At 32.0% G+C, this 12,649-nt stretch overlaps 1 protein-coding gene across 1 annotated transcript; it reads left to right on the forward strand.

Annotated features, from left to right (window-relative positions):
• Nucleotides 1-3,168: 3,168 nt before the first annotated feature.
• Nucleotides 3,169-9,736, forward strand: LOC149404783 (transferases, transferring acyl groups). Its single transcript, XM_089607197.1, has 16 exons — nucleotides 3,169-3,497; nucleotides 3,604-3,667; nucleotides 3,788-3,833; nucleotides 4,194-4,312; nucleotides 4,446-4,519; nucleotides 4,730-4,808; nucleotides 4,959-5,048; nucleotides 5,333-5,406; nucleotides 5,804-5,891; nucleotides 7,516-7,642; nucleotides 7,731-7,835; nucleotides 8,052-8,181; nucleotides 8,293-8,344; nucleotides 8,440-8,484; nucleotides 9,131-9,229; nucleotides 9,361-9,736. Exons 1-16 carry the CDS (start codon nucleotides 3,460-3,462, stop codon nucleotides 9,511-9,513), a joined length of 1,383 nt encoding a protein of 460 aa, XP_089463323.1. The 5' UTR covers nucleotides 3,169-3,459; the 3' UTR covers nucleotides 9,514-9,736.
• The last annotated feature ends 2,913 nt before the right edge of the window (nucleotides 9,737-12,649 follow it).

Here is a 12,649-nt window from a genome sequence, read left to right on the forward strand (position 1 = left end):
CAGTTTTTTCTGTATGGGCATCGCAAGAGCTTCTTTCCCCTGGGGTGAAGGTAGATGTATTTCCTCATAGGTAATTGGTCTCAGATGAGAAATTACCTAGTGTCGGTTTGATCTGTCAAAATGCATTGGCATAGAGAGAGAGAGAGAGAGAGAGAGAGAGAGAGAGAGAGAGAGAGAGAGAGATGACTGATGATTCATTCTTGCGAAGGCAGCTGTGTGGTTCGAGGCTCATCTGCATAGCAATTGCAAGAAGGGTACCAGAAAGGGGTTTGCTTATTGGGCACAACTAGGAGTGCAAGCCGGTTTAGGTGGTTGCTTGCATTGTTGGAGGTACATCAATTCTCGCAATGACGTGTGGCAGTGGTATGTCCTTCATGATGGCGGTCTTTATCCATGTCTCTCTTAGACTCTTTTTTTCGCTGATAAAAGATATATATATTTTTTCCAAATCAATAGTTATTAAGGAATGCTATTTTTGCTGTTTAGATTTGCTATGGATTTTATTTATTCGTGGAATGTTTGTTTTTAGTTTTAGCTTTTGAAAGCAAGGCTATACATTAATGTTCAAATAATTATGATTATATTTGTATGATGAGTTGTTGTCTACCGACTGTAAATAATATGGTTTCTGACCCTGGAAACATGGGTGTCTGTTAAAATTCGGATGCCAAACCTTTATATGGGAGCAAGAATTAAAATACCTCTTATCTCAGCCGCATTGTACTTCTTATTTTATTGGTAATTATACCGCGATTTTGTAGCATACCGCAAAGTATAAATGTAATATATATATTTGCTCAAAAAAAAAATGTAATATATATATATATATATATATATATTATATAGATATAAAATAATATAACAAATTAAAATATTGAGATATGTGATGAAAATATATGGTATATGAAGTATTTGTAGAAATAAATAGTTAATTTATTTTACACTTTGCGCCGTTTTTGATGTATATGCGCAAGTATTTGTAAAAAATTTGCAATTTGCGAAAATCTCGTGGTATTTGACTTATTATTTTGCGGGAGAATAATATTCCGATCCCACGGGATACTGTGCGGGATGCTCTTCTCATGGGCAATATTTGAAACTTTGTTTGGGAGGCCCATGACCCATTCATCTTTGTCGCGTTACCGTTTTGAATTCCATAATACTAGGTGGTCTAGAACAGCATTCGATAAAAAAAAATATTCAACGGTTCACGATTGTCTCCTTTAGATGAGTGCTTTGGTGATAATATCTTTTGAATGTGTACCAAATATATAAATTTTATTAAAACGTAAATTCAGATGGCTTCGTGCGGGAACTCACGAACTAACGGGTCCCGGTGCTGGACGTAAAAAGAAAGATTTTCTAGAGAGACCGTCGATTCCCACGGACTAAAACTCGGTTCGCATACGCTACTTTTTTAAAAAAAATATTGCATGTATATCAAAGCTTCCGCATTATTATTTTTTTAAATGCGATATTGTTCTCTGCAACTCTCAGTGTGACAAAGATCAATCCTTCCCCAAAATCGGAGGTTCCCAAACGCTTCCCAACCTTGGCACATTGATTTACTCTTTAACGTTTGCAAATTGTGTGGGATATCTAGGGTAAGTTCCCAAATCCCCTAATATTTTTATGGTTTGTGTTTTTTTTAATTGAATTTCTTAAAGCTTTGCCATCTTTCATTTTAATTTTGATGTTTTTAATCTGATTACTATGTCAATCTGAGAATTTTATTCTCCTTTGTCAATTTGATTGTTAGATCCGAATTTATTATACGTATTTTTTAATTCTAGTAATGATTTTTTTATTCTAGCTTAGATTAAGTGTTTATTATATGTGGTTGTGAGTTTAACATGCTCCAGAATATGTTGAGACATCTTGATCGCTGTGTGCAGAACTGTATTTTTGGCAGGTTTCATGTTTTGCGAGAATGATTCACGGAAGACCTTCTACATATATTTTATCCGCCCTAATTCAACTTCTAAAGGTGTTGACTACTGTTAAAGAAAGAGATTCTGCCATTAGTAGTTTTGACACATTCATTCACACTTTAGAGTTCTTAGACGAGAACGATCGAGCGGACCTAATTCTGTGATGTGTGATTCTCTAGACGTCATTCCATATCTATTGACTGTTTTGAGATTGTGTGGGTTCCATGATTTTGTGATTGAATTGTTAACGATCGATTGACGTTGAAGATTATCAAACACTTGGGAGAGTGTTTGAGAGTGGAAGTGAGGGGATCTCAGATTCAATGGGCTCCTGAGTTGGAATTCATGACTAGCAATAGGAAAATGGTCTTCAAGCGGTGATCGTTCATATAAGTCCATTGTTGTACTATTGACTATTTTTCATATAATGAATTTCATTTTCACTAGACATACTACCCCGCGTATTGTATTATATTTATTCATCTTTTCCATCGGAACAGATTGTCGCATACATTGTCTCTACATTGTGTACGACATCTTGTCTTTGATTAAACATAATTTCAATTAGGATTTATAAAATGTTCAGCCATTCTTTAAATAAAACTATGAAGACATTGATTCTTATGTCTGTTCTCGCTGGTGTCATAACGTTTGAATGTTTAATCTTTGCCTGATTTCTTATTATAAAATAATGACGAGAAGAAGATAACAGGCGTTTTATGGGAGGTTTGGGCTGAGTTGTAGAGTTATCGGTGATGTATGGGTTAACCATATGGGTATGTTCTCATTTTATTGATGATGATGTGAACTAAAGAACATCATCAATAATAAGAAAATTAGAAGATGGTATAGAGTTAAAGATAATTTTATACATGGAGTTAAATTTCTCTTTCGGATAGTGGTTTGTGACCATCTCAATTGAGAAGATTTGCATTTTTATGTATTTCGGAAAATCCAAGATACACGTAAGTAGTACAAAATGTATAAATAAAAAATTAAGTTTCGACGCCATAATGATAAACGTAACTCTTATCTTTGTCGGGATACATCATCACCAACCTTTTGAATTAAACCATCATATAATTCAGGAGTTAAAAAATATTAGTTTTAAAAAACATTGAATAAATTATTTTTAGTGATTTTCCCATCTAACAAAGAACAAACCTTTTGCCTTAAAAAAAAAGAAAAAAAAAAAGAACAAACCTTTTGCCTTAAAAAAAAAAAAAAAAAAAAAGAACAAACCTTTTGAATAAATAATAATTATTATTTCCCTTCATTTGAATCTCCATCCCTCTGCTTCTAGTCTCGATCCCGACTGACTCGACGGAGAATACTCTTCGTCGGACTCGGTGCCGTCCTCCGGTCCGGCAGAGCCGTCGTGACTCCGCCGTTCTCGTCGTCGACTGAAGCCCATACCCGAGTTTAAGATTTCTGATTTCGTTTATTCCCAGAAGGCTTTCAATTCGAGAAAATTGTCTCAGCGACTAGATTACTAGCTCAAGGCTGAAGCTTTCGTGGTTTCACTACAATGGATACTCTTAATCCCAACAAACGCCTTAAAGAAGAGTGAGCTTTTTTTTTTTTTTTTTTTTTCTATAACAATTTAGGTTCCTCTGTATTTATTCATTTTAATATCCCAATTCTTGGTTGTTGTTGATATCTGGACTTTCAGATTCGTTAGCAACTTGACAGGATCATCATTTCTTGAAATCTCTGCTCTTGCTACTTTAGTCCCTGTATGTCTCACTCTTTTTTCATTTATTTATTTATTTAAATTTTGTATTGTTTATAATTATAGCAAGCCTCTTTGACTGTATATTCTGTTGCGTTTTTATTTTTATTTTTTACTCTTAAAGGTTTTGATGCTTCTGAGGCACTCGATCCACTCTGATCGCGACTTCGGTATGTTTGAGAAGTATATTTTTGTGCTTAATTCAGTTGTTGAAATATAAAATCTGGTGAAGTTCTTGTTGTTCGTCACTAATAAGTTCCATGTAATTGAACTAATAATGCTTACAATTTTGAGTTTGCTATTGCCCATGGCTTCTTTGTAAAGCTTTACATATATGTGAAAATTTATTTTAGGATTTTTAATATTAGAGCTCAAGCCTTGAACTTTCTGTTAAGATTATTATCTACAGTGTGTTGCGATATTTGAATGGTTAATAAGAATAGCTATTTTTATGCTTTAAACTTCAATGTTTGTTGAAAGATTACACATAGTGTGTATTGATATGATTGGCTTTTCTTATGTTACTCCAGAAAGCAAATCAAAGAAAAATGATGACCCGATTGTTGCTTCTAAGAGTTGGTTGGGTTACATGACTATGTTGCTCGCTGATTTTCTTTTGATTGTGTTCCCTACCCTCTTATTATTGACCGTAAGTCCTTTATATTCACTCTGTACTGTTTTCATCTTTTCATGTATCTGAGATTTCATTACAAAATTGTGTTTTTGGATCACCGTGCGCCATTTTTATAACCTGCTCTCTAATTGATATCAATGACAGACAGGTTTTAGCAGAAGAGATATATCAATGTGTTTTCATGATGGCATTCTTACTTCTTTTTCGTGCTGTTTTCAAAAGGTAAAGACTTTTTAGCTAATGCTTGTCCCTATATAGCTTGGGTTCATCACACTATAACTCTTCTTTTTATTCGTTATCGATTGTACTGTTTCGCATAGTCAATTTTATTTCGTGGGTTGAGATTCAGAATGTGATAAATAAATATTGCGTGATGATTAACTTGTTCTATAATTATAATTATTTTGCAACGGTCATATCATATCATTTCAGATCAAATTCTCATTCTGCTTCCCCGAGCGATGGTCCTCTCTCTCTTAGGGAAAATATTTCCTCATACAGGGTTTCAATGGTAAGATTCATTCTCATGCATCAGTTTTTTTTTTTTTTTTTTTTTTTTTTTTTTTTTTTTTTTCCTTCGTTAATTTTTATTTATTTGATCATATATCTTGTTCGATTCTACTAACTTGGGATCTAAGTTATCATAAGTGAGTTAATGCAGATGATTATAACATGCTTAAGCATCTTGGCGGTGGACTTCACAGTATTTCCCAGACGATATGCAAAGGCTGAGACTTATGGTTCCAGCTTGGTTAGTTACTTTAAGCCCAAGGAACAACACACATTGTTTTTCACAGCTTTATTCTTAATAGTATCTGCTCATATTTGATAGGATGCAGTATTTGTGGAATCTGCATTTTCTAGATGTTGAAATCTAGTAATTGACGTGCTATTATGGCTGCGGAAAAAAACTTAATAGTAAATTGCGGTGCTATTTGTTTGTTACTGATTTTACGTGATTTACTTTCATGATTCTGTAAATAGATTCAAAAGCCTCCGAATACTCACTCGTCAATATGCGATTGAACTTTTCAGATGGACGTTGGAGTAGGTTCTTTTGTGCTTGCTAATTCAATGGTGTCACGGCAGGCACGTAATGTCTCTTCTGTGTAAGTCACTTATGCCTTTTCTATTTTGGACCCGCTGATCAATGGCTTCGTAATGAATAGTTGGTCGTTTATTCGACTTCTTGTTCTGAACCATAGTTCCGTACTGAAAAAGTACGATGAAAAGTTTCTTTTTGGAAGGCGTGTTTCCCTTCTGTATGCTGATGTATTTAACCTCCAATACTTAAGTGAATTATTTAATTATGTGCAGAGAACATTCATAAGCCCATGCTAGTCCTAAAGAACCTTACAAACAAAAATCAATATTTTATGTTCTTAGATAATCTCCCATACGTGATTATAATTTCCCCCCCCCTTCTTTTAAGCGTACTTTAGCTATCTATGAGAGCCATTTGTTAAATCTAAGAAGCTAGGAAGCTAATTTTTCTGTTTTTGACAGAAAATTGAAGAATGTAGTTAAATCTACAAGTCCACTAATCATCCTGGGGTTAGCTCGTCTCCTATCTACTAGAGGCGTTGATTACCAGGTTTTTGGAATATTGAATTTTTTTTGCCTTCATTATATGTTATCCTTTTCGTTTTTGATGGAAAAGGGAAATCTCAAGTGTGCGGATGGACTAAAGTAAAAACGAATTGAAATAATTTTTCAAATAAAATAATTTCATCTACTTGTCATCGAACTTTGCCCCCATTTTTTACCTATTATGAAATAATCTAATCTGAGCTATAAATAAATTCTATTAGCTACGATGAAAGAAATCAAAATACATGACCCAGAATACAGAATTAAAATGCTGTAGGAGTAAATCTATCGATTTGAGTTCTAGAGTTTCTGATTTTTTCCTAGATAACTACTATTTACTATATGGCATCATGTAGTTTATTAATTTGTTGTGTAATCTAGGGATTATTTATTTATTTATTTTTTGTGCTAAATAATTGTAGGCGGAGGTAACCTTTCGCATGAAATTATCAAATAAAAGCTCACGAAAAGAAACAATGATGTGAGAAAAATTTCCTTACTCAAGAAAGCTCATAATCTAATCATGTATCTACTATTCTACTTAGTACAAGAAAGGAAATTAACAGTCAAGAAAATACATAGATCTTTCCTACAAAACCACGCCAATTAACATCAACCTTTCTCCATCATAGATGAACTTACAGTTACACAATTTAGTCACGAATCCAAGCAACTATACAAATGTCAAAATTATCTTATTCTTCCTGATCGACTCACGATACTTAATTCGTTGCATATTCAATTGTTAATCTCGCCTCCCAAATCAATTCGTTGATCATGTAATTGTTGATTAGTTAATCTCAGGTAAACAAAAGTACTCGATGTAGACTAGAAAGACACCAGTTATTTTATATCAGAGCAGAAAGTTTGTAAACAGGAAACATTGGGGCCCTATAAAAGTTAATAAAATAACAAACAGCTTAGTTCATTTGTTAAAAATAAATCACCATTATCATGTATTCTATTTTATAAATTCTTTGCTCTGATTTATTTGTTCACATTCCAATTAATCTCTATATCCTCCCGTAATTTTCTTATTTTGATGTTTAATCACCCGTAAAAAATCTGACATTTTACCCTATATCGTGATTGATTATGTTAATATCATACGAGTTTGCAGGATGATGTAACATAAAAAATATTTTTTGGGGAGGTTAGCACTAAGATTTGAGTGGCTAATAGTTGAAAAATTGCACAAAAATCAGCTATGAACATTTTATATATAATATATATATATATATATATATATATATATATATATATATATATATATATATATATATTTGTTTTTTTTAAAATTTTCGTTGAAAAGGATTACACTTGAAGAATAACAACCATACACCAAGTAAACTGAGGGGAGACTCTTAAATATGGATCTATTTAAATGAAGGCGATGTACCCATGCGGCTTAGGTTGAGCTGTAGGGCTCATAATTAGCTCGATTTTTGTGAGAGACCAAACAAGTCCTCTGAAAAAAGGTTAAGAGTGGTAAATAAACATTTAGGGCTGGCTGATCAACTTCTTTTCCATGCATCTTCAGATAAATACGATTGATATATATATATATATATATATTTATCTAAACCCTTTTGTGTAAATGAAATTGACATGTTTATATCTCTTCTTAGGTTCATGTGGGCGAATATGGTGTACACTGGAATTTCTTTTTCACTCTTGCTGCAATAGCACTTCTTACATCAATAATCAATGTTCCTCCAAAATACTGTGGACTTCTTGGGGCCGTTATTCTAGTAGGTATAGATCCAATTGAGTAGTTTGTAAGTCTACATGCCTAATGGAGAACACTTCATACTTATAATTTTTCTTACTTTTGAATTCTCAGGTTACCAAATTTGTTTGATGCGAGGGTTGAATTCGTACTTGCTCTCTGACGAAAGGGGAACCGATTTAATCAGCCAAAATAAGGAAGGAATTTTCAGCATATTTGGTAAGAATAGAGATTTCGTGCGTACTCACTCGAAATGGAAAAAAAATGTAAAAAAAAAAAGAAGAAAACTTAAACGTATAATTTGGTCTAGTTGTCAGTACAGGTTACAGTAGAGCAAATTTTAATATTTTGCTAGTGTGACTTTATTTATTTATTATTATTAAGACCAGTAATCTACTTTGTTCTCAGTGTTTAGTTGTATCTTCAAATTCTTAGGTTATTGGGGTCTTTACCTTGTGGGTGTCCAGTTAGGAAGCTTTCTGTTCTTCCAGAAGGACCGTGTGTCAAAGATGAGAAGCAACAAATGGGCAAGGACTAGAGTTTGGATTCTCTGTCTTGCGTTTTGGTATTGAATGAAATCTCAAAGTTGATATACACGATCGTTCTTCTGCGACATGACACTAATGTCGAAGTCGAAGACTTTTTCCTGATTTCTGTTTTGCGAATCCTTGTTCAGGCTGATGACTGTGCTTATTGACAGGCACGTTGAGAGAGTTTCTCGCAGGATGGTATGTTTATATTATTTGCACGGTTAATTAATTTTTCCTCGTGTTTGTGAGGACCCTGGTTTCTTCAAAATACCGAAATGAAACACTTTGTGCAGTGTAATTTGGCATACACCACCATGGTTGTAGCTGTGAATCTCCAGGTTAGTTCCATTTGCTTTGGATCCTCTAGTCTTACGTGTTAGTCATAATGTCAGTCTAGTATGTGATAAGAGCCTCGAAAATCAAGTAATCGAAATAGATACTACAAGATAATTTACAAGTTGTTCTATCCAAAAGGCGATGCCAGTCATGCCACCCCGATTTTCAATCAGTATCTGTGTATATCGATTCCTAGGTTCCTAAAGAAAATGACGCTTCTAAGGAAGAATGTAATTGAAATCCACTTATTCGCCCCATAATATGCTTCATTATTCATGACCACATTAGCCTTTAAAAATAAAGTCATCACGAACTCTTGGGTTCCGATATATAACACTTTTGGTTTTGTTTTTTAGTATTTAAATAAATAAGAATAATATAAATAGGGCATTCCATGTCATTTTGGGAGCATCTCAACTATTTATTTTGTAAAAAAAAAAAAGAAAAAAATGAAAATAAAAGCGTTACCAAACAATGCCTTAATTTCATTTTAGGTGCAGCTGTTGTCTTTGAACACAGAACGTGAATGTTGTCACCCTGAATAAAGCAAGTTCTTTGTTATTGTTATTATATATATGTATTACATGTACGTATGTATGTATGTTTTCTCTGTAATCCAAAATCTCAAGTAATTAACTGACTTTTCAGGGATTAGGAACGTTAATGCTCTCAGATTTTATCCCCGGAAGCAAATCTTCAGTCCTCGAGCTAGCATGTAATCGCAATTTACTTGCCACATTTCTTCTGGTAAACCACAAAGCCTTAACAATTATTTTATATTTTTATTTGTTTTGTTTTTATAGTTGTCATGATTTCTTTCCACTCAGCATGTTCTGGTTTTGACCTCTTATGGCCAACATTTTGTTTGCTCTTGTCAGGCCAACATACTCACAGGCCTTGTAAACATGTCCACAGACACACTTTTCGCTTCGCCCCTAAAAGCTCTCTCTATTTTGACTTCCTATGCATTTACTTTATGTGCTGTTATTGGTTCAGTCGACTATCACGGCTTTCAGTTAAAGTTTTGGTAGGGAATGGTGATAGTCTTTCTGATGGATTATGGACAAGTTGCAGATTGTTTAGTTCAGCTTTAGGTGTCCCCACAATTCAAGCTCATTATTTGTTAATCAAACTCTCATTTGTTTACCATTATTTGATTCTTGTACGATCTCAAACACCAACTTGGTTACTTTAATAACTTTAATATTCTTAGTCTCGTTAAATAAAAAGGAATAAAAATTCGCAATAAAGAAATTGCCCTCTAATTTTGCTCTTTCAGAAATAGCTATGGTTTATGAATGAGAACGTATAACCAACCTTAGGTTTAGACAGAAGTGTTGTTTGTGAAATGACATGAACAAGAGAAAAGAGGCGAATTACTTGGACTATAATTTTAGGGTCAAAATTAAAATTAAAATTTGGATATAATAGTCATTCTAAATAAATTTTGGGGATTTAGACATACAGCTTATTAAAACCTCTATTAAAACTATAGTCGAATTATCTAAAAAATAACCCAAACTAAAGCATCATGCATGCACCATACTATGATAGTAGACATAAATTAGGCTATTTCTTTAATTATTTGAATAGTTTGGTTATAATTTAATTGGCCACCGTTTCGTTATTTCATATAGTTTCTCATAAATTTATTACCAAAGTAGACGATTTTCATTTTTTTAAGTAAAACAGTTGAGATAAGTCTCTAAACAGTACTAAAAACAAAATAGCTAACATCTTCCGGTATATCTAAAATATCTATATTTAGTATTGTATATGAATCATTTACATTTGATACGAAATATATTAATTTACAATTCCCTTTTGAATTTTATTATATTTGTGCTCGTTGTTGGACTTAAGCCATCGTCACCTAGTTATAGACAAATTTTAACTATTTTGTAATTTATCCTAGAAATTTTGACACAAATATTACTAAACTCATATTACTTTATCAAAATCAGACAAAATTTAAAATTTAACAGTTATATTACTAGCATCGGGAGAGTGAATTATTTTCTTATAAAAATTCCTTTCGTGACTGTTCTTTTATTACGTAAATAGTCTGTTACAAAATGTTAAAAACATTCACGAAATACCGAATTTTGTGATCGAACTATCATGAAATTATGTATTTCGTGACCAATTTATCACAAAATTATAAAGAGTGTTACAGTCTTTGCACAACTCATTGAACTGTTAAATTTTGAATTTTAGTTGATTTTGATAAAGTGTCATGATTTTAGTGATATTGGTATAAAAATTCCTATATCTTATGCATTTTACGAATTTTGGACAATCTTTGACTATTTGCAATTTTATGTATGGTGGCTAATTAGTTACAACACCCAAATCTATATCTAAAAAGTTTTTAGAAATTTTATTATATCTGGTGACTATAAGAACACCAGAGTACTTTCTATTTTATTTTATTAATTTTGCTTTTTCTTAAGAGTCACCTATTGCGTACACATGAAAAAAAAAATGAACATTGACTGATTATGCACGTAATTGGTTTTGTTTATATATAGATAAACAAATCTGCACAAACACACATGCGTAATAATAATTTTAAAAGACAACTTTTTATTTTATTTTTTTAATTTTATATATAAAGGAATTCAAAAGAGTATAACATAAAAAAAAAAAGAAAAAAAAATTAGTCCCTCTTTCACAGCTTCGTCGGCCCCCGGACATAAATTAAAGCGGTTCGACTCTAACTACCTTCGTTGAGTGGTAGCTAGCTTGGTCTAGCGTTAATCCCACACACACCTCGACATGCCCCCTAGGATTTATTCTAATAAGTATGTAATCTTGGCCAGTAGTACCACCTACTATGTAATCTTGGCCGATAGTGCCACCTGCGTTTTGCACTGCTAATATATCATGTAATCCTGGCCGATACTGCCTCTACTCAAAAAAAAAAAAAAAAAAAAAAAAAACTACCTTCGTTGATAATACTCTTTTTGATAGGATTTTTTTAGGTGAGAACGTGAGCTCAATTCCCAATATTGTTTAAAATGTGTAATAAATTGTTTTTACTTTGTGTTTTAATGTTCAATATAGTTAATTATACACGTACAAGTAAGACAAAAATAGCGTAAATATATAAAAACAAAAAAGTTCTAGATAATTAAGATTTTAAACACATAGAAACTGAATTATGAAATTTTTCAAGCTTAATTTGAGTGACAAGATTTTATGCTTTTATTTAACTTCTTGCAAAAGGGCAAAGGTTGTCTTTTCACACGAAAAGGTAAGAAAAAATAAAATAAAAATCTTAGGTGTTGAAATTTGAAGGTCATTTATCTAATATATATATATATATATATATATATATATATATATATATATAGAATTTTTTCTTATCTTTTCACATGAAAAGGTAAGAAAAAATAAAATAAAAATCTTATATAGAATATTCGATTAAATGTTATGTATATTGTTTAAATGAAAATATAATTTCCTTATAAGGAAGGTTGAAAAGATGATGCGACCTAAAAGCAATAATCGGCAAAAAAAGATGTGAAGACCTTTTTTGTTTTGTTTTTTGTTTCTAACTTTCTTTTGATGTGAAGATGAGAACACTAGTTTTGATTCTTTTTCTTATAAATAAAGAACCTTGAAAACTGAAAACCATGTAATGGTCCTGATAGTTTGAGTATGACACCCATGGCCATACTTGACACGGACGTGTTTGTTACTCTGTCTAGTCACTCACTTCTTTGGCTATGAAATTCATGGAAATTTGTCTATTGGGATTTTCTTTAAAAAACAAATTGTTAGATTTTTTGTCATTGGTATTATAAGTTCAAGATCGCCATTATTACCAAAACATGTGTACCTTTTTTTTATTTCTTCGAAACAAAAATATATTTTTTATTAAAAAAAAAAATTTGTAAACAACTGACCTACTTATATAAGAGATTTTTAAATTATAACCAAACTATCTATTCATTTACGGAAATAACCCATATTTCTTGTACTTCCAAAATTGCCTTTGATTTCATAAAACTTTGTTCTTATTTGTTTGTTAATTCCAAATTTTTTCCAGTTATTCATCATCAAATTTGAATCATGGAATCGTTCGCAAAATCGGAGACATGTATTTTGCTTTTTCGAATGATAAATAATATTTACTATCGAATGGGACTGCAAATATTATTT

This window comes from Urtica dioica, chromosome 2 (genome assembly GCF_054948205.1).
Source record: "Urtica dioica subsp. dioica isolate 48M chromosome 2, U.dioica_male_clone48M_v1_H2, whole genome shotgun sequence".
In the NCBI taxonomy this organism is placed as follows: domain Eukaryota; kingdom Viridiplantae; phylum Streptophyta; class Magnoliopsida; order Rosales; family Urticaceae; genus Urtica; species Urtica dioica.

Excerpts from the sequence above, each read along its gene's own strand:
- LOC149404783 (XM_089607197.1), top strand. The coding sequence starts at position 3,460 with ATGGATACTCTTAATCCCAACAAACGCCTTAAAGAAGA. Across the intron at positions 4,809-4,958 it reads CCTCATACAGGGTTTCAATG|ATGATTATAACATGCTTAAG; the intron begins GTAAGATTCATT and ends GAGTTAATGCAG. Across the intron at positions 8,182-8,292 it reads ATTCTCTGTCTTGCGTTTTG|GCTGATGACTGTGCTTATTG; the intron begins GTATTGAATGAA and ends ATCCTTGTTCAG.